Here is a 23,780-nt window from a genome sequence, read left to right as displayed (position 1 = left end):
GTGCAAGGGCGTGCATGGGTGTGCAAGGGTGTGCATGGGCATGCAAGGCGTGCGAGCCGTCGCTCTCGCCCGCCGCAGCCCCTTCGAGGTGCAGGTGGCACCGGCGCCCGGCTCGCAGAAGGTGCGGGCCTGGGGACCCGGCTTGGAGACGGGCATGGTGGGCAAGTCGGCCGACTTCGTGGTGGAGGCCATCGGCACCGAAGTGGGCACCCTGGGTGAGCACGGGCGGCGCGGGCCGCCCGCGGGGACAGCTGGTGGCCTGGCGGGGACGCGGGCGTGGGTTGGAGGGCAGCGTCATGGGGATGTGGGCACAGGTTGGAGGGCACCGTGTGGAGAACATGGGCATGGATAGGGGGACACCATGGTGGGGACATGGACATGGAGCAGGGGGACACCATGGTGGGGACGTGGGCTTGGGTTGGAGGCACTGTGCTGAGGACGTGGGCATGGATAGGGGGACACCATGGTGGGGACATGGGCTTGGAACAGGGGGACACCATGGTGGGGACATGGACATGGAGCAGGGGGACACCATGGTGGGGATGTGGGCTTGGGTTGGAGGCACTGTGCTGAGGACATGGGCATGGATAGGGGGACACCATGGTGGGGGACATGGACATGGACCAGGGGGACACCATGGTGGGGACGTGGGCACAGGTTGGAGGGCACCGTGTGGAGAACATGGACATGGATAGGGGGACACCATGGTGGGGACATGCACATGGACCAGGGGACACCATGGTGGGGACGTGGGCTTGGGGTGGAGGCACTGTGCTGAGGACATGGGCATGGATAGGGGGACACCATGGTGGGGACATGGACATGGACCAGGGGGACACCATGGTGGGGACGTGGGCTTGGGTTGGAGGCACTGTGCTGAGGACATGGGCATGGATAGGGGGACACCATGGTGGGGACATGGGCTTGGAGCAGGGGACGCAGTGGAGGGGACAAGGCCACAGCCCAGGGGACACCGTGGCAGGGACATGGGCTCAACTTGGGGGCCACCCATCTGGATCTCCAACCAGGGGCCACCACGATGGGGCCACAGGGGCCACCATCATGCGGCCCACGATGGCATCCCCGCGCTGGGGACACGCGGCCCGCGCGGAGCCCCTCGCTGGGCGCTGACGGCCGCGTCCCCTTGTCACAGGCTTCTCCATCGAGGGCCCGTCGCAGGCCAAGATCGAGTGCGACGACAAGGGCGACGGCTCGTGCGACGTGCGCTACTGGCCCACGGAGCCGGGCGAGTACGCGGTGCACGTGGTGTGCGACGACGAGGACATCAAGGACAGCCCCTTCATCGCGCACATCCTGCCCGCCGCCCACGACTGCTTCCCCGAGAAGGTGACGGGGACCCCCTGCACCCCGGGGTCCTGCTGCCCATCCGGGCACCCCCCTGAGCCCCTGCATCCTGCTCCCCTGCAACTGCGGGCACGGACCTGCTCCGGGCACCGTGTCCCATGTGGGCATCCCCTGCAGCTTCTGCACCCCAGGGCTCCGCTCCCAATCTGGGCACCCTTGCACCCTATCCGGGCTTCCTCTGCACCCCTGCACCCTACTCCCCATCTGGGCACTCCCTGCTCCCTATTCGGGCATCCTCTACACCCCCTGACCTTGCACCCCGCTCCCCATCTGTGCACCGCCTGCACCCCCTGCACCCTGCTCCCCATCTGGGTACCCTCTGCACCCTCTGCACCCCTTGACCCCGCACCCTGCTCCTTATCTGGGCACCTTCTGCACCCCCAGCACCCTGCTTCCCATCCAGGAACCTTCTGCACCCTAGGGCCCCACTCCCCATCCGGGCACCCCCTGCTCCCCATCTGGGCACCCTTGCACCCTATCCAGGCATCCTCTGTGCCCCTGCACCCTGCTCCCCATCCAGGAACCTTCTGCACCCCGGGGCTCTGCTCCCCATCTGGGCACCCTCTGCACTCTGCTCCCCATCTGGGCACCCTCTGCACCCCCTGACCCTGCTCCTTATCCAGGCACCTTCTGTGCCCCTGCACCCTGCTCCCCACCTGGGCACCCCCTGCTCCCCATCCAGGCATCCTCTGCACCCCCTGACCTTGCACCCTGCTCCCCATCTGTGCACCCCCTGCACCCCCAGCACCCTGCTCCCCATCCAGGAACCTTCTGCACCCTAGGGCCCCACTCCCCATCCGGGCACCCCCTGCACCCCCTGACCTTGCACCCTGCTCCTTATCCAGGCACCTTCTGCACCCCATGACCCTGCTCCCCACCTGGGCACCCTCTGCACTTCTGGGACCTGTTCCCTACCCAGGGCCCCTCTGCACCCCTTGGCACCCCCTGCATCGGTGACCTTGTTTGGGCACCCTGCCCCATCCGGGCACCCTTTGCACCCCGCTGCACCCTGCTCCCCATTGGGCACCCCCTGCACCCCATCCTGGCACCCCCTGCACCCCAGGGCTCCGCTCCCCATCCAGGCACCTCCTGCACCCTGCTCCCTACCCGGGTGCCCCTTGCACCCTGCTCCCCACCTGGGCACCCTCTGCACTTCTGGGACCTGTTCCCTACCCAGGGCCCCTCTGCACCTCTTGGCACCCCCTGCATCGGTGACCTTGTTTGGGCACCCTGCCCCATCCGGGCATCCTTTGCACCCTGCTGCACCCTGCTCTCCATATGGCACCTTCTGCACCCCATCCTGGCACCCCCTGCACCCCAGGGCTCCGCTCCCCATCCAGGCACCTCCTGCACCCTGCTCCCCATCCGGGCACCCCTGGGTGTCCCCTGGGTGTCCCCTGGGTGCCCGGGGTGCCCGCTGATGCCCTGGCCCGCAGGTGAAGGCCTTCGGGCCGGGGCTGGAGCCCACGGGCTGCATCGTGGACAAGCCGGCCGAGTTCACCATCGACACGCGCGGCGCCGGCAAGGGCGACCTCAAGCTCTACGCCCAGGTAGGGGACGGGGACGGGGACAGGTCCCGGGGTGCCACGTGGGGGTCCCGGGGCGCCCGCCCGGCCTCACCGCTGCCGCCACCTCGCAGGACGCCGAGGGCTTCCCCATCGACATCAAGGTGAAGGACAACGGGGACGGCACCTACCACTGCGTCTACGTGCCCACCAAGCCCATCAAGCACACGGTCATCGTCACCTGGGGCGGCGTCAACACCCCCCGCAGCCCCTTCCGCGTGCGTGAGGGGCATGGGGACAAGGACGTGGGGCACGGGGACAAGGACACTGGGCAAGGGGACAGGGTGTGGGGCACGGGGACAAGGACGGGGGGGAAGGGGACAAGGACGCAGGGCACAGGGACAAGGACACGGGGCATGGGGACAAGGACGCCGGGCAAGGGGACAAGGACGCCGGGCAAGGGGACAGGGTGTGGGGCACGGGGACAAGGACGTGGGGCATGGGGACAAGGATGCCGGGCAAGGGGACAAGGATGCGGGGCACGGGGACAAGGACGCCGGGCACGGGGACAGGGTGTGGGGCACAGGGACAAGGAGGCAGGGCATGGGGACAAGGACACGGGGCACGGGGACAAGGACATGGGGCACGGGAACAGGGTGTGGGGCACGGGGACAAGGACATGGGGCATGGGGACAAGGACACAGGACACGGGGACAAGGACACCGGGCAAGGGGACAGGGTGTGGGGCACGCAGGGTGCCGAGGATGGGGGTGCTGGGCATGGGGACAGGGTGCCCGGCATGCGAGGACAGAGGCACTGGCCTTGGGGACAAGGTGTCAGGAGAGCAGAGCAGGGGTGCTGGGCATGGGGACAGGGTGCCAGGCACACGGGATGCTGGGAACAGGTGCCGGGATCTGGGAATGCCGGGCATGGAGATGGGCTGCCAGGCCCACAGGGTGCTGGGGACAGTGCCAGGGTGCCAGGCGTGGGGACAGAGTGCCAGACACACAGGGTGCAAAGGATGGGGACACTGGATATGGGGACAGAGTGCCAGGCATGCGCGGTGCCAGGGATAGGGATGCTGGTCATGGGGGTAGGATCCCAGGGGGTAAGGATGGGGATGCTGGACATGGGAACAGGGTACCACGTGTGCAGGGTGGGAGGGATGGGGACACTGCACATGGGGACGGGACGCTGGGTGCCAGGGATGGGGATGCTGGGCATGGGAACAGGGTGCCAAGGATGGGGGATGCTGGGCATGGAGACAGGATGCAGAGTGCCAGCGATTGGGAATGCTGGGGACAGGGACAGGATGAAGGGTGCCAGGGATGAGGATGCTGGGCATGGGGATGAGATACTGAGTGCCAGGAATGGGGATACTGGGCACGGAGACAGGATGCTGGGTACCAGGGATGGGAATGCCAGGTACAGGGATGGGATGCAGAGTGCCACGAATGGGGATGCTGGGCACAGGGACAGGATGCAGAGTGCCAGAGATGGGGATGCTAGACATGGGAATGGGATGCTGGGTACCAGGGATGGTGGTGCCGGGCACAGGGACGGGATGCTGGGGACCGGGGATGGGAATGCTGGGTACAGGGATGGGATGCAGAGCACCAGGAATAGGGATGCTGGGCACAGGGATGGGATGCAGAGTGCCAGGGATGGGGATGCCAGGCACAGGGACGGGATGCAGAGTGCCAGGAGTGGGGATGCCGGGTACAGGGACAGGATGCTGGGTGCCAGGAATGGGAATGCTGGGCATGGGGACAGGATGCAGAGTGCCAGGGATGGGGATGCCGGGTACAGAGACGGGATGCAGAGTGCCAGGGATGGGAATGCCGGGCACAGGGACAGGATGCTGGGTACCAGACATGGGGATGCCGGGCATGGGGACAGGATGCAGAGTGCCAGGGATGGGGATGCTGGACATGGGAATGGGATGCTGGGTACCAGGGATGCAGATGCCAGGCACAAGGACAGGATGCTGGGTACCAGGGATGGGGATGCTGGACAGGCGGACGGGATGCTGGGTACCAGGGATGCAGATGCCGGGCACAGGGACGGGATGCTGGGTACCAGGGATGGGGATGCTGGGCACAGGGACGGGATGCTGGGTGTCAGGGATGGGAATGCTGGGCACAGGGACGGGATGCTGGGTACCAGGGATGTGGATGCCAGGCACAGGGACGGGATGCTGGGTACCAGGGACGCGGATGCCGGGCAGGGGCGCAGGACGCCGTGCCCGCGGGGCGCAGGACACCCGCGGGTGACGCGTCACCGCCACCACGCAGGTGAGCGTGGGCGAGGGCAGCCACCCGGGCAGGGTGAAGGTCTACGGGCCGGGCGTGGAGAAGACGGGGCTCAAGGCTGGAGAACCCACCTACTTCACCGTGGACTGCAGCGAGGCCGGGCAAGGTGGGCGCCGCGGCCGGGGGGCGCCGGGGCGGGCGCGCGTGCCCCCCGCGCGCTCACGGGCACCGTGCAGGCGACGTGAGCATCGGCATCAAGTGCGCGCCCGGCGTCGTGGGGCCGCTCGAGGCCGACATCGACTTCGACATCATCAAGAACGACAACGACACCTTCACGGTCAAGTACACGCCGCCCGGCGCCGGCCTCTACACCATCATGGTGCTCTTCGCCAACCAGGTACCCTGGGTGCTGCTGGTGTGCCTGGCACCCTGCGCCCTGCTCTGCACCCGTGGGTGCTGCCCGGGGTGCCTGGCACCGTGCTGTGCACCTGGGAGTGCTCCTCTCCATGCCTGGCACCCTGCGCCCTGCTCTGCACCCATGGGTGCTCCCCTCCATGCCTGGGACCTTGTCCTGCACCCATGGGTGCTCCCCTGCATGCCTGGCACCCTGCTCTGCACCCATGGGTCCTCCCGTCCATGTCTGGCACTCTGTTCTGCACCCATGGGTGCTGTCCTCCATGCCTGACACCCTGCACCCTGCTCTGCACATTTGGGTGCTCCCCTCCATGCCTGGCACCCTGCGCCCTGCTCTGCACATTTGGGTGCTCCCGTCCATATCTGGCACTCTGTTCTGCGCCCATGGGTGCTGTCCTCCATGCCTGGCACCCTGCTCTGCACTCATGGGTGCTCCTCTCCATGCCTGGCACCCTGCGCCCTGCTCTGCACCCGTGGGTGCTCCCGTCCATGTCTGGCACTCTGTTCTGCACCTTTGGGTGCTGTCCTCCATGCCTGGCACCCTGCGCCCTGCTCTGCACCCATGGGTGCTCCTCTCCATGCCTGGCACCCTGCGCCCTGCTCTGCACCCATGGGTGCTGCCCGGGGTGCCTGGCACCCTGCACCCTGCTCTGCACCCATGGGTGCTCCCGTCCATGTCTGGCACTCTGTTCTGCACCCATGGGTGCTGTCCTCCATGCCTGGCACCCTGCACCCTGCTCTGCACCTTTGGGTGCTCCCCTCCATGCCTGGGACCTTGTCCTGCACCCATGGGTGCTCCCCTGCATGCCTGGCACCCTGCTCTGCACCCGTGGGTGCTCCCGTCCATGTCTGGCACTCTGCCCTGCACCCATGGGTGCTGTCCTCCATGCCTGGCACCCTGCTCTGCACCCATGGGTGCTCCTCTCCATGCCTGGCACCCTGCTCGGCACCCCAGCAGCCTGATCGGCACCCATGGGTGCTCCCCTGCATGCCTGGCACCCTGCTCTGCACCCATGGGTCCTCCCGTCCATGTCTGGCACTCTGTTCTGTGCCCATGGGTGCTGTCCTCCATGTCTGACACCCTGCACCCTGCTCTGCACATTTGGGTGCTCCCCTCCATGCCTGGCACCCTGCGCCCTGCTCTGCACCCATGGGTGCTGCCCAGGGTGCCTGGCAGCCTGCTGTGCACCTGGGAGTGCTCCTCTCCATGCCTGGCACCCTGCACCCTGCTCTGCACCTTTGGGTGCTCCCATCCATGTCTGGCGCCCTGCTCTGCACCCATGGGTGCTCACCTGCATGCCTGGCACCCTGTACTCTGCCCTGCACCCATGGGTGCTCCTCTCCATGCCTGGCACCCTGCTCTGCACCCATGGGTGCTCCCGTCCATATCTGGCACTCTGTTCTGCACCCATGGGTGCTGTCCTCCATGCCTGGCACCCTGCACCCTTCTCTGCACCCATGGGTGCTCCCATCCATGTCTGGCACCCTGCTCTGCACCCCGTCCTGCACCCATGGGTGCACCTCCTCAGTCTCCCTCCCCATCGCCACGTGTGTCCCTTGTCCCCTGGCACTGTCACTCCTTAGCAGTGTCCCCTGGCCCTTGGCAGCGTCCCCCGCACCCTGGCAGTGCCACCCGGTCTCCTGCTGTGTCCTTGGCGCCTTTGCCATGTCCTCTGCCCCTGGCAGCGTGTTGTCCCCCAGCCCCCCCCAAATGTCCCTTGTCCCTTGCAGTGTCACTTGTCCCTGGCAAGCTCCCCTGCAGCAGTGTCCCTCGTCCCTTGCAAATGTCACTCGTGCTTGGCAGTGCCACTCCTGGCCCTGCAACTGTCCCTCACCCCCTGCAAATGTCCCTCATTGCCAGCAGTGTCCCATGCAGTGTCCCTCGTCCCATGCAGTGTCCCTTGTCCCATGCAGTGTCCTCTCTCTGCAATGGCGTTCCTTGTCCCCTGCACGTGTCCCTTGTCCCCAGCAATGTCACTCCTGGCTCACACAAGTGTCCCTCACCCCCTGCAAATGTCCCTCATTGCCGGCAGTGTCCCATGCAGTGTCCCTTGTCCCATGCAGTGTCCTCGCTCTGCAATGGCGTTCCTTGTCCCCTGCAAATGTCCCTCATTGCTGGCAGTGTCCCATGCAGTGTCCCTCGTCCCATGCAGTGTCCCTCGTCCCATGCAGTGTCCTCTCTCTGTGATGGCGTTCCTTGTCCCCTGCAAATGTCCCTCATTGCTGGCAGTGTCCCATGCAGTGTCCCATGCAGTGTCCCTTGTCCCATGCAGTGTCCTCTCTCTGCAATGGCGTTCCTTGTCCCCTGCACGTGTCCCTTGTCCCCAGCAGTGTCACTCCTGGCTCACACAAGCGTCCCTCACCCCCTGCAAATGTCCCTCATTGCCGGCAGTGTCCCATGCAGTGTCCCTTGTCCCATGCAGTGTCCCTCGTCCCATGCAGTGTCCCTCATCCCATGCAGTGTCCCTCGTCCCATGCAGTGTCCCTTGTCCCATGCAGTGTCCTCTCTCTGCAATGGCATTCCTTGTCCCCTGCAAATGTCCCTCATTGCCGGCAGTGTCCCATGCAGTGTCCCTCGTCCCATGCAGTGTCCCTTGTCCCATGCAGTGTCCTCTCTCTGCAATGGCGTTCCTTGTCCCCTGCACGTGTCCCTTGTCCCCAGCAGTGTCACTCCTGGCTCACACAAGTGTCCCTCACCCCCTGCAAATGTCCCTCATTGCTGGCAGTGTCCCATGCAGTGTCCCATGCAGTGTCCCTCGTCCCATGCAGTGTCCCTTGTCCCATGCAGTGTCCTCTCTCTGCAATGCCGTTCCTTGTCCCCTGCACGTGTCCCTTGTCCCCAGCAGTGTCACTCCCGGCTCACACAAGCGTCCCTCACCCCCTGCAAGCCCCCCATGGTGGCAGCGCCCCTCGGTGTCCCCGGTCCCGTGCCACGTCCCCGCTCTGCAGCAGTGTCCCTTGTCCCGCAGGAGATCCCCAGCAGCCCCTTCCGCATCAAGGTGGAGCCGTCGCACGATGCCACCAAGGTCAAGGCCGAGGGGCCGGGGCTGAGCCGCACGGGTGAGGGTCGGCACCGAACCGGGACCGGGCCGGGACCGGGCCGGGGGAGGGGCTCGGGGCGGGGCTCCGGGTCGGTTCGGGGCGGGTCCAGGGGCCGGGAGTTGCGGGTCGGGACCTGGACCGGGTCCAGGACCGGAGTCAGCTCCGGGCCGGGAGTTGGGACGGGGGTCGGGCCAGGTCCCGGGGTCAGGGTCCCGGTCTGGGGGTCGGAGCCGGGACCGGGGATCGGAGCCGGGTCCAGGGTCTGGGTCGGGTCTAGGTGTCGGGTCCGAGTCCGGGGCTTGGAGCCGGGTTCACGTGTTGGGCCGGGGATCAGAGCCGGGTCTGGGCGGGACCGGGCCTAGGGTCTGAGTCGGGTCCAGGTGTCAGGCCCGGGGCCGAGAGTCGGAGCCAGGTCCGGTCCGGGGCTCGAGTGCAGGGGCTGGGTCGGAGCCGGGTCCAGCCGGTGGGTGGGCCGGGTCCGGGGGGCGGGTCCGGATGTTGGGTCGGGGCGGGGTCCGGTCCGGTCCGGTCCGGGTCTGGTCGGGAGGCGGGTCCGAGACCGGGGCCGGGGCCGGGACCGGGACCGAGACCGGGGCCAGGGCCGGGACCGAGACCGGGGCCAGGGCCGGGACCGAGACCGGGGCTGGAGCCGGGGCCGGGGCCGGGGCCGGGGTCGGAGCCGGGACTGGGGCCAGGACCGAGACCGGGACCGGGACCGAGACCGGGGCTGGGGCCGGGGCCGGGACCGAGACCGGGACCGAGACCGGGGCCGGGGCCGAGGCTGGGGCCGGGGCCGGGGTCGGAGCCGAGACGGGGCCTGGACCGAGACCGGGGCCAGGGCCAGGGCTGGGGCTGCTCCGGGTGCAGGTGCCGGGCCAGGATGTCGGGTCCGTGGGGGTCCGGTCCGGGTGGCTGGTCGGGAAGCGGGACCGGGGCCGGGCCGGGGCCGCTCCGGGTGCAGGGGCCGCTCCGGGTTCCGGTCCGGTTGCCGGTGCCGGTCCGGCCCGGCCCGCGTGGGCGGGCGCTGACGCTGCCGCGCAGGCGTGGAGGTGGGCAAGCCCACGCACTTCACGGTGCACACGAAGGGCGCGGGGAAGGCGCAGCTCGACGTGCAGTTCGCGGCGCCGGGGAAGGGCCCGGCCGTGCGCGACTTCGAGGTCATCGACAACCACGACTACTCCTACACCGTCAAGTACACGGCGCTGCAGCAGGTCCGGGGTCCCCGGTCCCCTTGGGGCTCCCCAGGGTCCTGCTGGCCCCATTGAGTTCCCCCGGTATCTCTGTGGGGTCCTGACACCCCCCGGGCACCCCTGAGGTCCTGGAACTTCCCGGCTCCCCTTGGAGCTCTGCAGTGTCCTGTCCCACACCCTGGGCATCCCCTGGGGCTCCCGACATCCCCCAAACACCATTTGGGATCTCAACACCCCTGGGTACCCCGTGGGGCTCCCGACGTCCCCCAAACACCATTTGGGGTCCCGAAACCCTGGGCACCCCTTGGGGCTCCTGACATCCCCCAAACACCATTTGGGATCCCAACACCCCTGGGCACCTCTTGGAGCTCCTGACATCCCCCAAACACCATTTGGGATCTCAACACCCCTGGGCACCCCTTGGGGCTCCCAACATCCCCCAAACACCATCTGGGGTCTCAACACCCTTGGGTACCTCTTGGGGGCCCCCCAGGTTCCTATCCTCCCCCCCACACTCCTTGGGGCTCCTGACACCCCCCAGCGCCCCTTTGGGGTCCCAGCACCCCCCAGCCTCCCCTTGGGTCTCCCCAGGGTCCTACCCTCCTTGGCACCCCTTGGGGCTCCTCAGGGTCCTATCCTGCCTCTTGGGGCTCCTGATCCCCCACCAATCACTGTTTGGGGTCCCAACAGCCCCAGACTCCCCTTGGAGCTCCCTAGGGCCCTTAGCACCCCATGGGGCCCCACAGGGTCCTATCCCACACCCTGCGCACCCCTTGGAGCTCCTGACACCCCTCCAAGCACCATTCGGGGTCCCAACACCCTTGGGGCTCCCCGGGGTCCTGTCCCCTGCCCCTTGCACCCCTTGGAACTCCTGACACCCCCTGGGCACCCCTTTGGGGTCCCAGCACCCCTGGTCTCCTCTTGGGGTTCCCCAGGGCCCTATCCCCCTTCTCGGCACTCCCTGATGCCCCCGTGTGCCCGCAGGGTAACATGGCCGTGGTTGTCACCTACGGAGGTGACCAGGTCCCCAAGAGCCCCTTCGCCGTCAACGTGGCGCCCGCCCTGCAGCTGGGCAAGGTCAAAGTGCAGGGCCTCAACAGCAGTGAGTGCGGGGGGCACCCCGGGGTGGGCCGGGACCCCCATGCAGGGGGGCACCTCATGGGGCTGGCACCAAGGAGGGCATGGGATCTCCAAGCATGGGGTGCACCTTGGGGTGGGGTTTGGGTCTCCTTTGTGCATGGGATGCCCCAGGCTGGGGGTGATGCTGGACAGATATGAGATCCCCTGGGCGCAGGGGGCACCCCGGGGTGGGGATTGGGTGGTCCCAAATGTTGGGTGCCCCCCGGGCTGATGCATCATGGGCTGCACCCTGGGTGGTGGCACCCCAGCATGGCATAGGATGCCCATGCACGAGATGCACTCTGGGCTGATGCACCCTGGTAGGATATGGGACCTCCTGCACCCAGAATGCACCATGGGGTGGGATTTAGGTGCCTCCCATGCATGGGTGGCACCCTGGGGTGGTGGCACCCATGCATGGTATGTGATGCTCATGCACGAGATGCACCCGGGCAGGATATGGGACCTCCTGCACCCAGGATGCGCCATGGGATGGGATTTGTGTCCCTCCCATTCATGGGTGACACCCTGGGGTGGTGGCACCCCATCATGGCATGGGATGCCCATGCATGAGACGCACCCTGGGCTGATGCATCCTGGCAGGATATGGGACCTCCTGCACATGGGGCACAGCCTAGGGTGGGATTTGGGTCCCTCCTATGCATGGGTGGCACCCTGGGGTGGTGGCACCCCAGCATGGCATAGGATGCCCATGCATGAGACGCACCCTGGGCTGATGCATCCTGGCAGGATATGGGACCTCCTGCACATGGGGCACAGCCTAGGGTGGGATTTAGATGCCTCCCATGCATGGGTGGCACCCTGGGGTGGTGGCACCCCAGCATGGCATAGGATGCCCATGCACGAGATGCACCCTGGACTGATGCACCCTGGCAGGATATGGGATCTCCTGCACCCAGGATGCACCATGGGATGGGATTTGTGTCCCTCCCATTCATGGGTGACACCCTGGGATGGTGGCACCCCATCATGGCATAGGATGCCCATGCATGAGATGCACCCTGGGCAGGATATGGGACCTCCTACACATGGGATGCGCTGTGGGGTGGGATTTAGGGGCCTCCCATGCATGGGTGGCACCCTGGGGTGGTGGCACCCCAGCATGGCATAGGATGCCCATGCACGAGATGCACCCTGGACTGATGCACCCTGGCAGGATATGGGACCTCCTGCACACGGGATGCACCGTGGGGTGGGATCTGGGTCCCTCCTATGCATGGGTGGCACCCTGGGGTGGTGGCACCCCAGCATGGCATAGGATGCCCATGCATGAGATGCACCCTGGGCAGGATATGGGACCTCCTACACATGGGATGCGCTGTGGGGTGGGATTTAGGGGCCTCCCATGCATGGGTGGCACCCTGGGGTGGTGGCACCCCAGCATGGCATAGGATGCCCATGCATGAGACGCACCCTGGGCTGATGCACCCTGGCAGGATATGGGACCTCCTGCACATGGGGCACAGCCTAGGGTGGGATTTAGATGCCTCCCATGCATGGGTAGCACCCTGGGGTGGTGGCACCCCAGCATGGCATAGGATGCCCATGCATGAGACGCACCCTGGGCTGGTGCATCCTGGTAGGATATGGGTCCTCCTACACATGGGGCACAGCCTAGGGTGGGATTTGGGTCCCTCCCATGCATGGGTGGCACTCTGGGGTGGTGGCACCCCATCATGGCATGGGATGCCCATGCACGAGATGCACCCTGGTGGGATACGGGACCTCCTGCACCCGGGATGCACCGTGGGGTGGGATGTGGGTCCCCCATGCATGGGAGGACCCCGCGGCGGTGCCCGCGGTGCCCGCGCTGACGCCGTGTCCCCGCAGAGGTGGACGTGGGCAAGGACCAGGAGTTCGCGGTGGACACGCGCGGCGCCGGCGGCCAGGGCAAGGTGGAGGTGAAGATCACGTCGCCCTCGCGGCGCCCCATCCCCTGCAAGGTGGAGACGGGCGCCACGAGCGACACGCACTGCGTCAAGTACATGCCCCCCGAGGAGGGGCCCTACAAGGTGGACGTCACCTACGACGGGCACCCCGTGCCCGGCAGCCCCTTCGCCGTGGAGGCCGTGCTGCCCCCCGACCCCTCCAAGGTGAGCTCGGCACGCTTGCTCGGTGCCCGTGTTGCACGCGCGTGTGCGATGGGACACGAGTGCGTCACGCGCGCGTGCACGCTCCTGCAGCTCGCTTGATGAGTGCATGCTCCCCACGCGCGTGTGTGTTTGCACACGTGCATGCTCACGCTGCACAATCATTGATCGAGCGCTCCTGGCTTGCATGCGGGTGTGCTGATTGTGCTTGGTGCGTGTGCAAGTGTGTGCATGCTCCGTGCATGCTCCATGCACGCTCCATGCACGCTGCATGCACGCTGCATGCACGCTCCATGCACGCTCCCACCCCTGGCTTGGTGATCACGCGCTCCCCACGCGTGTGCTGATTGTGCTTGGTGCGTGTGCAAGTGTGTGCATGCTCCATGCACACTCCATGCACGCTGCATGCACACTCCATGCATGCTCCATGCACGCTCCCACCCCTTGCTCAGTGATCACGCGCTCCCCACACATATGCTGATTGTGCTTGGTGCGTGTGCAAGTGTGTGCACGCTCTATGCACGCTCCATCCATGCTCCATGAACACTCCATGCACGCTCCATGCACGCTCCATGCACGCTCCCACCCCTGGCTTGGTGATCACGCGCTCCCCACACATATGCTGATTGTGCTTGGTGCGTGTGCAAGCGTGTGCATGCTCCATGCACACTCCATCCATGCTCCGTGCATGCTGCATGCACACTCCTACCCCTTGCTTGGTGATCACGCGCTCCCCACGCGTGTGCTGATTGTGCTTGGTGCATGTGCAAGTGTGTGCACGCTCCATGCACGCTCCATGCACGCTCCATGCATGCTCCATGCATGCTGCATGCACGCTCCCACCCCTTGCTCGGTGATCACACGCTCCCACACGTGTGCTAATTGTGTCAGGCATGCGTGCAATTGCACACAGACACCTCACACACGCTCCCCCCTTGCACACCCCTCCGCTCACTCCTTGCACGCTCCCTGCTTGCACGCAGGCGTGCAGAGCGTGCACACACCTACACACACGTGTGCAAGCGCCATGCACGCTCCTCCCGCTCCCTCCTCGCGTGCATTTGCCCACGCATGCTGCATGCCCCACGTGCCCTCCGTGTTTGCACACTTGCATGCACCCATGTGCCCCATTGCACGGACACGCACCGACGGTGCCGCCCCACAGGTTTGCGCCTACGGGCCGGGGCTGCAGGGCGGCTTCGTGGGCACCCCGGCGCCCTTCACCATCGACACCAAGGGCGCCGGCACCGGCGGGCTGGGCCTCACCGTGGAGGGCCCGTGCGAGGCCAAGATCGAGTGCCAGGACAACGGCGACGGCTCGTGCTCCGTGTCCTACCTGCCCACGGAGCCGGGCGAGTACGCCATCAACATCCTCTTCGCCGAGCACCACATCCCCGGCAGCCCCTTCAAGGCCGACGTGAAGCCCGTGTTCGACCCCAGCAAGGTGACGGCCAGCGGGCCGGGGCTGGAGCGCGGCAAGGCCGGCGAGGCGGCCACCTTCCTGGTGGACTGCTCCAAAGCGGGCGACGCCGAGCTCACCATCGAGATCATCTCGGACGCGGGCGTCAAGGCCGAGGTGCTCATCCAGAACAACCGCGACGGCACCTACGCCATCACCTACACGCCCGCCTGCCCCGGCGCCTACACCATCACCATCAAGTACGGCGGGCACCCCGTGCCCAAGTTCCCCATCCGCGTCACCGTCGACCCGGCCGTGGACACCAGCGGCGTCAAGGTCTACGGCCCCGGCGTGGAGCCCCGAGGTGAGCGCGGGGACCCCGTGACGTTGGCACCTCCTGGTGTTGGGGCCCCTTGTCACCTCACCGGGGTGCCCGTCTGGTGGCATCTCCTCCGTGTAGGGACGGCTGTGTCCTCCCCGTGGGCACCCATCATCTCCTCCCCATAGGGACCATGGAGTCCTCCTCATGGTGACGATTGCCTTCTCCCCATGGGGACTGTCACCTTCTTATGTGGACTGTCACCTTCTCATGGGGACTGTCACCTTCTCAGGGGTCTGTCACCTTCTCCCCACTGGGCACTATTGCCTCCTCCCCATGGAGGCCCATCAGCTCCTCCCCATAGGGACCATGGAGTCCTCCTCATGGTGACGATTGCCTTCTCCCCATGGGGACTGTCACTTCATTTCAATGGGAATCCATTGTCTCCTACCCATAGGATCCATTGTCTCCTTCCTCCCCATGGGAACTGTCACCTCTTTCCCATGGGGACCTGTCACTTCTTCCCCCTTGGGCATCATCTCCTCTCCCTGGAGAGCTGCCAGCCCCTCCCCATGAGAACCCATGGCCTCCTCCCCATGGGGACTGTCACTATGTCCCTATGGGGACTTATCACCATTTCCCTACGAGAACTGCCACCTTCTCTCCATGGGAACTGTCACTATGTTCCTATGGGGACCCATCACCATCTCCCAACATGAACTGCCACCTTCTCCCCATGGGCACTGTCACCATCTCCCCATGGGAACTGTCACTATGTCCCTATGGGGACCCATCACCGTCTCCCTACAAGAACTGCCACCTTCTTCCCATGGGAACTGTCACCATCTCCCCATTGGCATTGTCACTAAGTTCCTATGGGGACCCATCACCGTCTCCCTATGGGGACCCATCACCATTTCCCTACAAGAACTGCCACCTTCTCCCCATGGGCGCTATCACCATCTCCCCATGGGAATTGTCACTATGTCCCTATGGGGACCCATCATCATCTCCCTACATGAACTGCCACCTTCTCTCCATGGGAACTGTCACCATCTCCCCATTGGCATTGTCACTATGTCCCTATGGGGACCCATAGCCATTTCCCCATGGGAAATGTCACTAAGTCCCTATGGGGACCCATCACCATCTCCCTACACGAACTGCCACCTTCTCCCCACGGGAACCGTCACCATCTCCCCATGGGAACTGCCACCTTCTCCCCATGGGAACTATCACCATCTCTCCATGGGAACTGTCACCATCTCTCCATGGGAATTGTCACCATCTCCCCATGGGAATTGTCACTAAGTCCCTATGGGGACCAATTACCATCTCCCTACACGAACTGTCACCATCTCCCCATGGGAACCGTCACCATCTCCCCATGGAAACTGCCACCTTCTCCCCATGGGAACTGTCACCATCTCTCCATGGGAATTGTCACCATCTCCCCATGGGAACTGCCACCTTCTCCCCATGGGAACTGTCACCATCTCTCCATGGGAATTGTCACCATCTCCCCATGGGAACTGTCACTAAGTCCCTATGAGGACCCATCACCGTCTCCCTACAAGAACTGCCACCTTCTTCCCATGGGAACTGTCACCATCTCCCCATGGGAACTGTCACTAAGTCCCTATGAGGACCCATCACCGTCTCCCTACAAGAACTGCCACCTTCTCCCCACGGGGCCCCATCTCCTCCTCCCCACGGGACGCGTCCCCTCCTGGCCCCCCGCGGTCCCCGCGGTCCCCGCCGCCCCCCGGCTGACGCGCTGCACCCAGGGGTGCTGCGGGAGGTGAGCACCGAGTTCACGGTGGACGCGCGGGCGCTCACCAAGAGCGGCGGCCCCCACGTCAAGGCGCGCGTGCTCAACCCGTCCGGGGCCACCACGGACACCTACGTCACCGACCGCGGCGACGGCACCTACCGCGTGGACTACACCCCCTACGAGGACGGTGAGACGGGGACCGAGAGGGGACCCGCTGGGGGGGGGACACGGAGGGGGGACACCCCAACGCCGCGGTCTGGGACCCCCGGAGCTCCCCAAGGAGGAGCCAATGAGGAGCCAATGAGGGACCCCCCAAACCTCCCCAATGAGGGACCCCCAACTCCGCAGTGAGGGATCCCCGAAAACCTCCCCAATGAGGAGCCAATGAGGGACCCCCCAAACCTCCCCAATGAGGGACCCCCAACCCCGCAGTGAGGGACCTCCCCAATAAGGGACCCCCCAAACCTCCCCAATGAGGGACCCCCAACCCCACAGTGAGGGACCTCCCCAATAAGGGACCCCCCAAAACCTCCCCAATGAGGGACCCCCAACCCCACAGTGAGGGACCTCCCCAATAAGGGACCCCCCAAAGCCTCCCCAATGAGGGACCCCCAACCCCGCAGTGAGGGACCTCCCCAATGAGGGACCCCCCAAAGCCTCCCCAATGAGGGACCCCCAACCCCACAGTGAGGGACCTCCCCAATAAGGGACCCCCCAAAACCTCCCCAATGAGGGACCCTCAACCCCGCAGTGAGGGACCCCTGAACCTCCCCAATGAGGGACCCCCCCAAAACTTCCCCAATGAGGGACTCCCCCAACCCTGCGGTCTGGGACCCCCGGAGCTCCCCAATGAGGTGCCAATGAGGGACCAATGAGGGACACCCCAAAACCTCCCCAATGAGGGACCCCCAACTCCGCAGTGAGGGACCCCCCCAATGAGGGACCCCCAACCCTCCAGTGAGGGACCCCGAACCTTCCCAATGAGGGACCCACCCCAACCCCGCAGTGAGGGACCCCCCCAAACCTCCCCAATGAGGGACCCCCAACTCCGCAGTGAGGGACCTCCCCAATGAGGGACCCCCCCAAACCTCCCCAATGAGGGGCCCCCAACCCTGCGGTCAGGGACACCTGAACCTCCCCAATGAGGGACCCCCCCAATGAGGGACCCCCCAACCCCACAGTCAGGAACCCCCTCCCAAATCCCCTATCAGGGACCCCCCAAACGCCCCAGCCAGGAACCCCCAGATCCCCACCTGGGACCCCCCCGAATGCCCAGTTAGGAGCCCCCAAACCCCCATCAGGGACCCCCCCAAATTCCCCTCCCAGGGACCTCCCCAAGCCTCATGAGAGACTCGAGACCCCATGTGGGACCCCAACCTCCATGAGGGACCCCAAAACTCCCATGAGGACCCCAGACCCCCCATGAGGGACTCCAGACCCCATGTGGGACCCCAACCTCCATGAGGGACCCCAAAACTCCCATGAGGACCCCAGACCCCCCATGAGGGACCCCAGACCCCATGTGGGACCTCAACCTCCATGAGGGACCCCAAACCCCCTGTGAGGGATCCCAGACCCCATGAGGGACCCCAACCTCCGTGAGGGACCCCAGACCCCATGCGGGACCCCAGACCCCGTGAGGGACCCCAGACCCCCATGAGGGACCCAAACCCCCATGAGGGACCCCAGACCTCGTGAGGGACCCCAACCCCATGAGGGACCCCAGACCCCCATGAGGGACCCCAGACCCCATGTGGGACCTCAACCTCCATGAGAGACCCCAGGCCCATGAGGGACCCCAACCTCCATGAGGGACCCCAGACCCCATGAGGGACCCCAGACCCCCATGAGGGACTCCAAACCCCCCGTGAGGGACCCCAACCCCATGAGGGACCCCAGACCCCATGTGGGACCTCAACCTCCATGAGAGACCCCAACCCCATGAGGGACCCCAGACCCCCCATGAGGGACCCGAACCCCCATGAGGGACCCCAAACCCCCCGTGAGGGACTCCAGACCCCATGAGGGACCCCAGACCCCATGCGGGACCCCAATCCCCCCATGAGGGACCCCAGACCCTGTGAGGGACCCCAGACCTCGTGAGGGACCCCAACCCCATGAGGGACCCCAGACCCCCATGCGGGACCCCAACCCCCATGAGGGACCCCAACCCCCATGAGGGACCCCAGGACCCCCATGAGAGATCCCAACCCCTATGCGGGACCCCAACCTCCATGAGGGACCCCAGACCCCATGTGGGACCCCAAACCCCCAATGAGGGACCCCAACCCCATGCGGGACCGCAGCCCCCATGCGGGACCCCAGGCCCATGAGGGACCCCAAACCCCCCATGAGGGACCTCAACCTCCATGAGGGACCCCAGACCCCATGTGGGACCCCAAACCCCCAATGAGGGACCCCAACCCCATGCGGGACCGCAGCCCCCATGCGGGACCCCAGGCCCATGAGGGACCCCAAACCCCCCATGAGGGACCTCAACCTCCATGAGGGACCCCAGACCCCCATGAGAGACCCCAAGCTCCATGTGGGACCCCAACCCCATGCGGGACCTCAGACCCCATGAGGGACCCCAGACCCCCATGCAGGACCCCAAGGCCCATGTGGGACCCCAAACCCCCCGTGAGGGACCCCAGACCCCATGAGGGACCCCAATCCCCATGGGGGACCCCAGACCCCATGAGGGACCCCAACCTCCATGAGGGACCCCAGCCCCCATGAGGGACTCCAAACCCTCCGTGAGGGACCTCAACCCCCATGCGGGACCCCAGACCCCAGGTGGGACCCCAAACCCCCCATGAGGGACCCCAACCCCCATGAGGACCCTAGACCCCCATGAGGGACCCCAGACCCCGTGTGGGACCTCAACCTCCATGAGAGACCCCAACCCCATGAGGGACCCCAGAGCCCCCATGAGGGACCCCAGACCCCCTGTCCCCCCCGGGTGCCATTCGGGTGTCCCCGCGCTGACGCCGTCGCCGTCGCCGTCCCCAGGCGTGCACCGCGTGGAGGTGACGTACGAGGACGTGGCGGTCCCCAAGAGCCCGTTCCGCGTGGCCGTGGCCGAGGGCTGCGAGCCCGGCCGCGTGCGCGCCCACGGCCCCGGCCTGGAGGGCGGCCTGGTCAACACGGCCAACCGCTTCACCGTGGAGACCAGGTGGGCCCCGTGTCCCCACCGTGTCACCCATGTCCCCTCTGTGTCACCCGCATCCCCGCCGTGTCACCCGTGTCCCCCCGTGTCACCTGTGTGCCCCCCGTGTCACGAGTGTCCCCTCCGTGTCACCCGTGTGCCCACGTGTCACCTGTCCCCCCCGTGTCACCTGTGTCCCCCGTGTCCCCCCGTGTCACCTGTGTCCCCCCGTGTCACGCGCGTCCCCTCGTGTCACTCGCGTCCCCTCGTGTCACCCGTGTCCCCGCTGCATCACCTGTGTTCCCATCATGTCACCTGTGTCCCCGCTGTGTTGCCTGTGTCCCCCCATGTCACCTGTGTCCCTGCTGTGTCACCTGTGTCCCCTCTGCGTCACCTGTGTCCCCCCTGTGTCACCCGCGTCCCCCCCGTGTCACCTGTGTCCCTGCCGTGTCACCCGTGTCCCCACTGTGTCACCCATGTCCCCACCGTGTCACCTGTGTCCCCCCGCATCACCTGTGTCCCCGCCGTGTCACCCGTGTCCCCCCGTGTCACCCACGTCCCCTCCATGTCATCTGCGTCCCCTCTGCATCACCCATGTCCCCCCGTGTCACCCGTGTCCCCTCTGCATCACCCGCGTCCCCGCCGTGTCACCCATGTCACCCTGTGTCACCCATGTCCCCCTGTGTCACCCACATGTCACCTGTGTCCCCGCCGTGTCCCCTGTGTCCCTGCCGTGTCACCCATGTCCCCCCGTGTCACCTGTGTCCCCGCTGTGTCACCCGTGTCCCCCCGTGTCACCCGTGTCCCACCCGTGTCACCCACATGTCACCCGTGTCCCCGCCGTGTCACCCGCGTCCCCCCCATGTCACCTGTGTCCCCTCTGCATCACCCATGTCCCCCCGTGTCACCTGTGTCCCCCCCGTGTCACCTGTGTCCCCTGCCACGCACTGTGCACCCTGCCCAGCCCTGGGCATGCAGCATGTGCAGCACGTGGTGGCCTCGCGTGTGGCACCTCTATAGTCCCAATGTGCATGTGACATCCTGCCATGGATGTGACATCCTGCCATGGATGTGGTGTCTCCATCCCCTATTATACATGGGACACCTCTGTCCCCCACGGTGCATGCGGTGGCCTTGCATGTGACACCTCCATAGCCCCGACATGCATGTGACACCCTGTCATGGATGTGACACCCTGTCATTGATGTGACACCCCACCATGGATGTGACACCCTGCCATGGATGTGACATCTCCATCCTCATACATGTATGGGGACCTTGTCCTCCACTGGGTACGTGGTGGCCTCGCGTGTGGCACCTCCATAGCCCTGATGTGCATGTGACACCCTGGCATTGATGTGACACCCTGCCATTGATGTGACACCCTGCCATTGGTGTGACACCCCGCCATTGATGTGACACCCTGCCATGGATGTGACATCCTGCCATGGATGTGGCACCTTGCCATGGATGTGACATCCTGCCACGAATGTGACATCTCCATCCCCTATTATACATGGGACACCTCTGTCCCCCATGGTGCATGTGGTGGCCTCGCGTGTGGCACCTCCGTAGCCCTGATGTGCGTGTGACATCCTGCCATTGATGTGACATCCCGCCATGGATGTGACACCCTGCCATGGATGTGACATCCCGCCATGGATGTGACACCCTGCCATTGGTGTGACACCCTGCCATTGGTGTGACACCCTGGCATTGATGTGACATCCTGCCATGCATGTGACACCCCACCATGGATGTGACACCCCGCCATGGATGTGACACCCTGCCATGGATGTGACATCTCCATCCTCTGCTTTGGGTGCCTCTGTCCCCCACTGTACCCATGGGGCCCTGCCATATATGACACCCCTGTCCCCCGCCATGGATGTGACACCCTGCTATTGATGTGGCACCTTGCCATGGATATGACATCCTGCCATGCATGTGACACCCTGCCATGGATGTGACACCCTGCCACGGATGTGATACCCTGCCATGGATGTGACACCCTGCCACGGATGTGATACCCTGCCATGGATGTGACATCCTGCCATGGATGTGGCACCTTGCCATGGATGTGACATCCTGCCACGAATGTGACATCTCCATCCCCTATTATACATGGGACACCTCTGTCCCCCATGGTGCATGTGGTGGCCTCGCGTGTGGCACCTCCGTAGCCCTGATGTGCGTGTGACATCCTGCCATGGATGTGACACCCTGCCATTGGTGTGACACCCTGCCATGGATGTGACATCCCGCCATGGATGTGACACCCTGCCATTGGTGTGACACCCTGCCATTGATGTGACACCCTGGCATTGATGTGACACCCTGCCATTGGTGTGACACCCCGCCATTGATGTGACACCCTGCCATTGGTGTGACACCCTGCCATTGATGTGACACCCTGGCATTGATGTGACACCCTGCCATTGGTGTGACACCCCACCATGGATGTGACACCCCGCCATTGATGTGACACCCTGCCATTGGTGTGACACCCTGCCATTGATGTGACACCCTGGCATTGATGTGACACCCTGCCATTGGTGTGACACCCTGCCATGGATGTGACATCCCGCCATGGATGTGACACCCCGCCATTGGTGTGACACCCCACCATGGATGTGACACCCTGGCATTGATGTGACATCCTGCCATGGATGTGACACCCCGCCATTGGTGTGACACCCTGCCATTGGTGTGACACCCTGGCATTGATGTGACATCCTGCCATGGATGTGACACCCCACCATGGATGTGACAACCTGCCATGGATGTGACATCTCCATCCTCTGCTTTGGGTGCCTCTGTCCCCCACTGTACCCATGGGGCCCTGCCACATACGACACCCCTGTCCCCCGCCACGGATGTGACACCCTGCTCTGGACATGGCCACCCAGGTGTCACCTTGGTGGCCCCCCATCCATTGGTGGCAGCGGCTCCCGGTGCCACCCTGTCCCCCATCCTTGTCCCCCGGCTCCGCTGGCCCTTGGGGACCCCCGGCGGCGCTGTCCCCTCAGTGTCCCCGTGTCCCCCAGGGGCGCTGGCACCGGCGGGCTGGGCCTGGCCATCGAGGGCCCCTCGGAGGCCAAGATGTCCTGCAAGGACAACAAGGACGGGAGCTGCACCGTGGAGTACGTCCCCTTCACCGCCGGGGACTACGACGTCAACATCACCTTCGGAGGGCACGCCATCCCCGGTGCGACGGGGACCGCGACGGGACGCGCACGGGGACGGGACGGGACGGGACGGGGACCGGGACGGGATGGGGACGGGGACGGGACGGGGACAGGGACAGGATGGGACGGGGACAGGATGGGGACAGGGATGGGGATGGGGATGGGGACAGGGATGGAGACAGGGACAGGCACAGGATGGGGACAGGAATGGGGACTGGGATGGGATGGGGACAGGGACAGGATGGGGACAGGGATGGGGATGGAATGGGGGTGGGGACAGGGACAGGATGGGGACGGGGAGGGGATGGGGACAGGGATGGGATGGGGATGGGGACAGGGATGGGATGGGAACAGGGATGGGGACGGGATGGGGACAGAGAGGGGATGGGGATGGGATGGGATGGGGACAGGGACAGGATGGGGACAGGGACGGGATGGGATGGGGACAGGGATTGGGACTGGGACGGGGACAGGGACGGGATGGAGACAGGGACGGGCACAGGATGGGGACAGGGATGGGGACAGGGATGGGGACAGGGACAGGGATGGGGACAGGGACAGGGACGGGGACAGGGCTGGGGAGCAGGCCGTGGGAGAGGGCAGGGTGGCTGTGGGGTGGAGGAGGTCCCCGCTATCCCCGCTGTCCCTGGTGTCCCCGTGTCCCTGCGTCCCCGGTGTCCCTGTGTCCCTGCTGTCCTCGCCGTCCCCAGTGTCCCTGTATCCCCGTGTCCCCATGTCCCCGCTGTCCCCAGTGTCCCCGTGCTGTCCCCACTGTCCCCGCTGTCCCTGTGTCCCCGTGTCCACGGTGTCCCCACTGTCCCCACTGTCCCCCGTCCTCGCTGTCCCCGCTGTCCCCACTGTCCCCGCTGTCCCTGTCCCCCCGTCCCCGCGCTGTCCCCGCTGTCCCCATGTCCCCACACTGTCCCCACACTGTCCCCGCTGTCCCCGCTGTCC

The 23,780-nt window shown here is 65.6% G+C and overlaps 1 protein-coding gene across 1 annotated transcript in view; it reads left to right on the top strand.

The window, feature by feature from the left end:
• LOC104573996 (filamin-C) overlaps nucleotides 1-23,780 on the top strand; it is a gene marked incomplete at its 5' end in the record, with an annotated part of 86,747 nt that overhangs the window by 15,248 nt on the left and 47,719 nt on the right. Inside the window, 14 exons of the mRNA XM_088535086.1 lie at nucleotides 79-215; nucleotides 1,154-1,347; nucleotides 2,802-2,915; nucleotides 3,005-3,148; nucleotides 5,165-5,288; nucleotides 5,359-5,519; nucleotides 8,506-8,596; nucleotides 9,620-9,789; nucleotides 10,753-10,870; nucleotides 12,739-13,001; nucleotides 14,164-14,761; nucleotides 16,504-16,677; nucleotides 19,503-19,665; nucleotides 22,686-22,846. Coding sequence (XP_088391212.1) covers nucleotides 79-215; nucleotides 1,154-1,347; nucleotides 2,802-2,915; nucleotides 3,005-3,148; nucleotides 5,165-5,288; nucleotides 5,359-5,519; nucleotides 8,506-8,596; nucleotides 9,620-9,789; nucleotides 10,753-10,870; nucleotides 12,739-13,001; nucleotides 14,164-14,761; nucleotides 16,504-16,677; nucleotides 19,503-19,665; nucleotides 22,686-22,846 — 2,612 coding nt within the window. The remainder of the gene's footprint in view (nucleotides 1-78; nucleotides 216-1,153; nucleotides 1,348-2,801; nucleotides 2,916-3,004; nucleotides 3,149-5,164; nucleotides 5,289-5,358; nucleotides 5,520-8,505; nucleotides 8,597-9,619; nucleotides 9,790-10,752; nucleotides 10,871-12,738; nucleotides 13,002-14,163; nucleotides 14,762-16,503; nucleotides 16,678-19,502; nucleotides 19,666-22,685; nucleotides 22,847-23,780) is intronic.

Source organism: Tinamus guttatus, unplaced genomic scaffold (genome assembly GCF_059628265.1).
Source record: "Tinamus guttatus ecotype Peru unplaced genomic scaffold, ASM5962826v1 Tinamus_guttatus_pri_ptg000613l, whole genome shotgun sequence".
Taxonomy (NCBI): Eukaryota; Metazoa; Chordata; class Aves; order Tinamiformes; family Tinamidae; genus Tinamus; species Tinamus guttatus.
The sequence above is the reverse complement of the archived record's forward strand: the minus strand, read 5'-3'. Positions and strand labels throughout refer to the sequence as shown.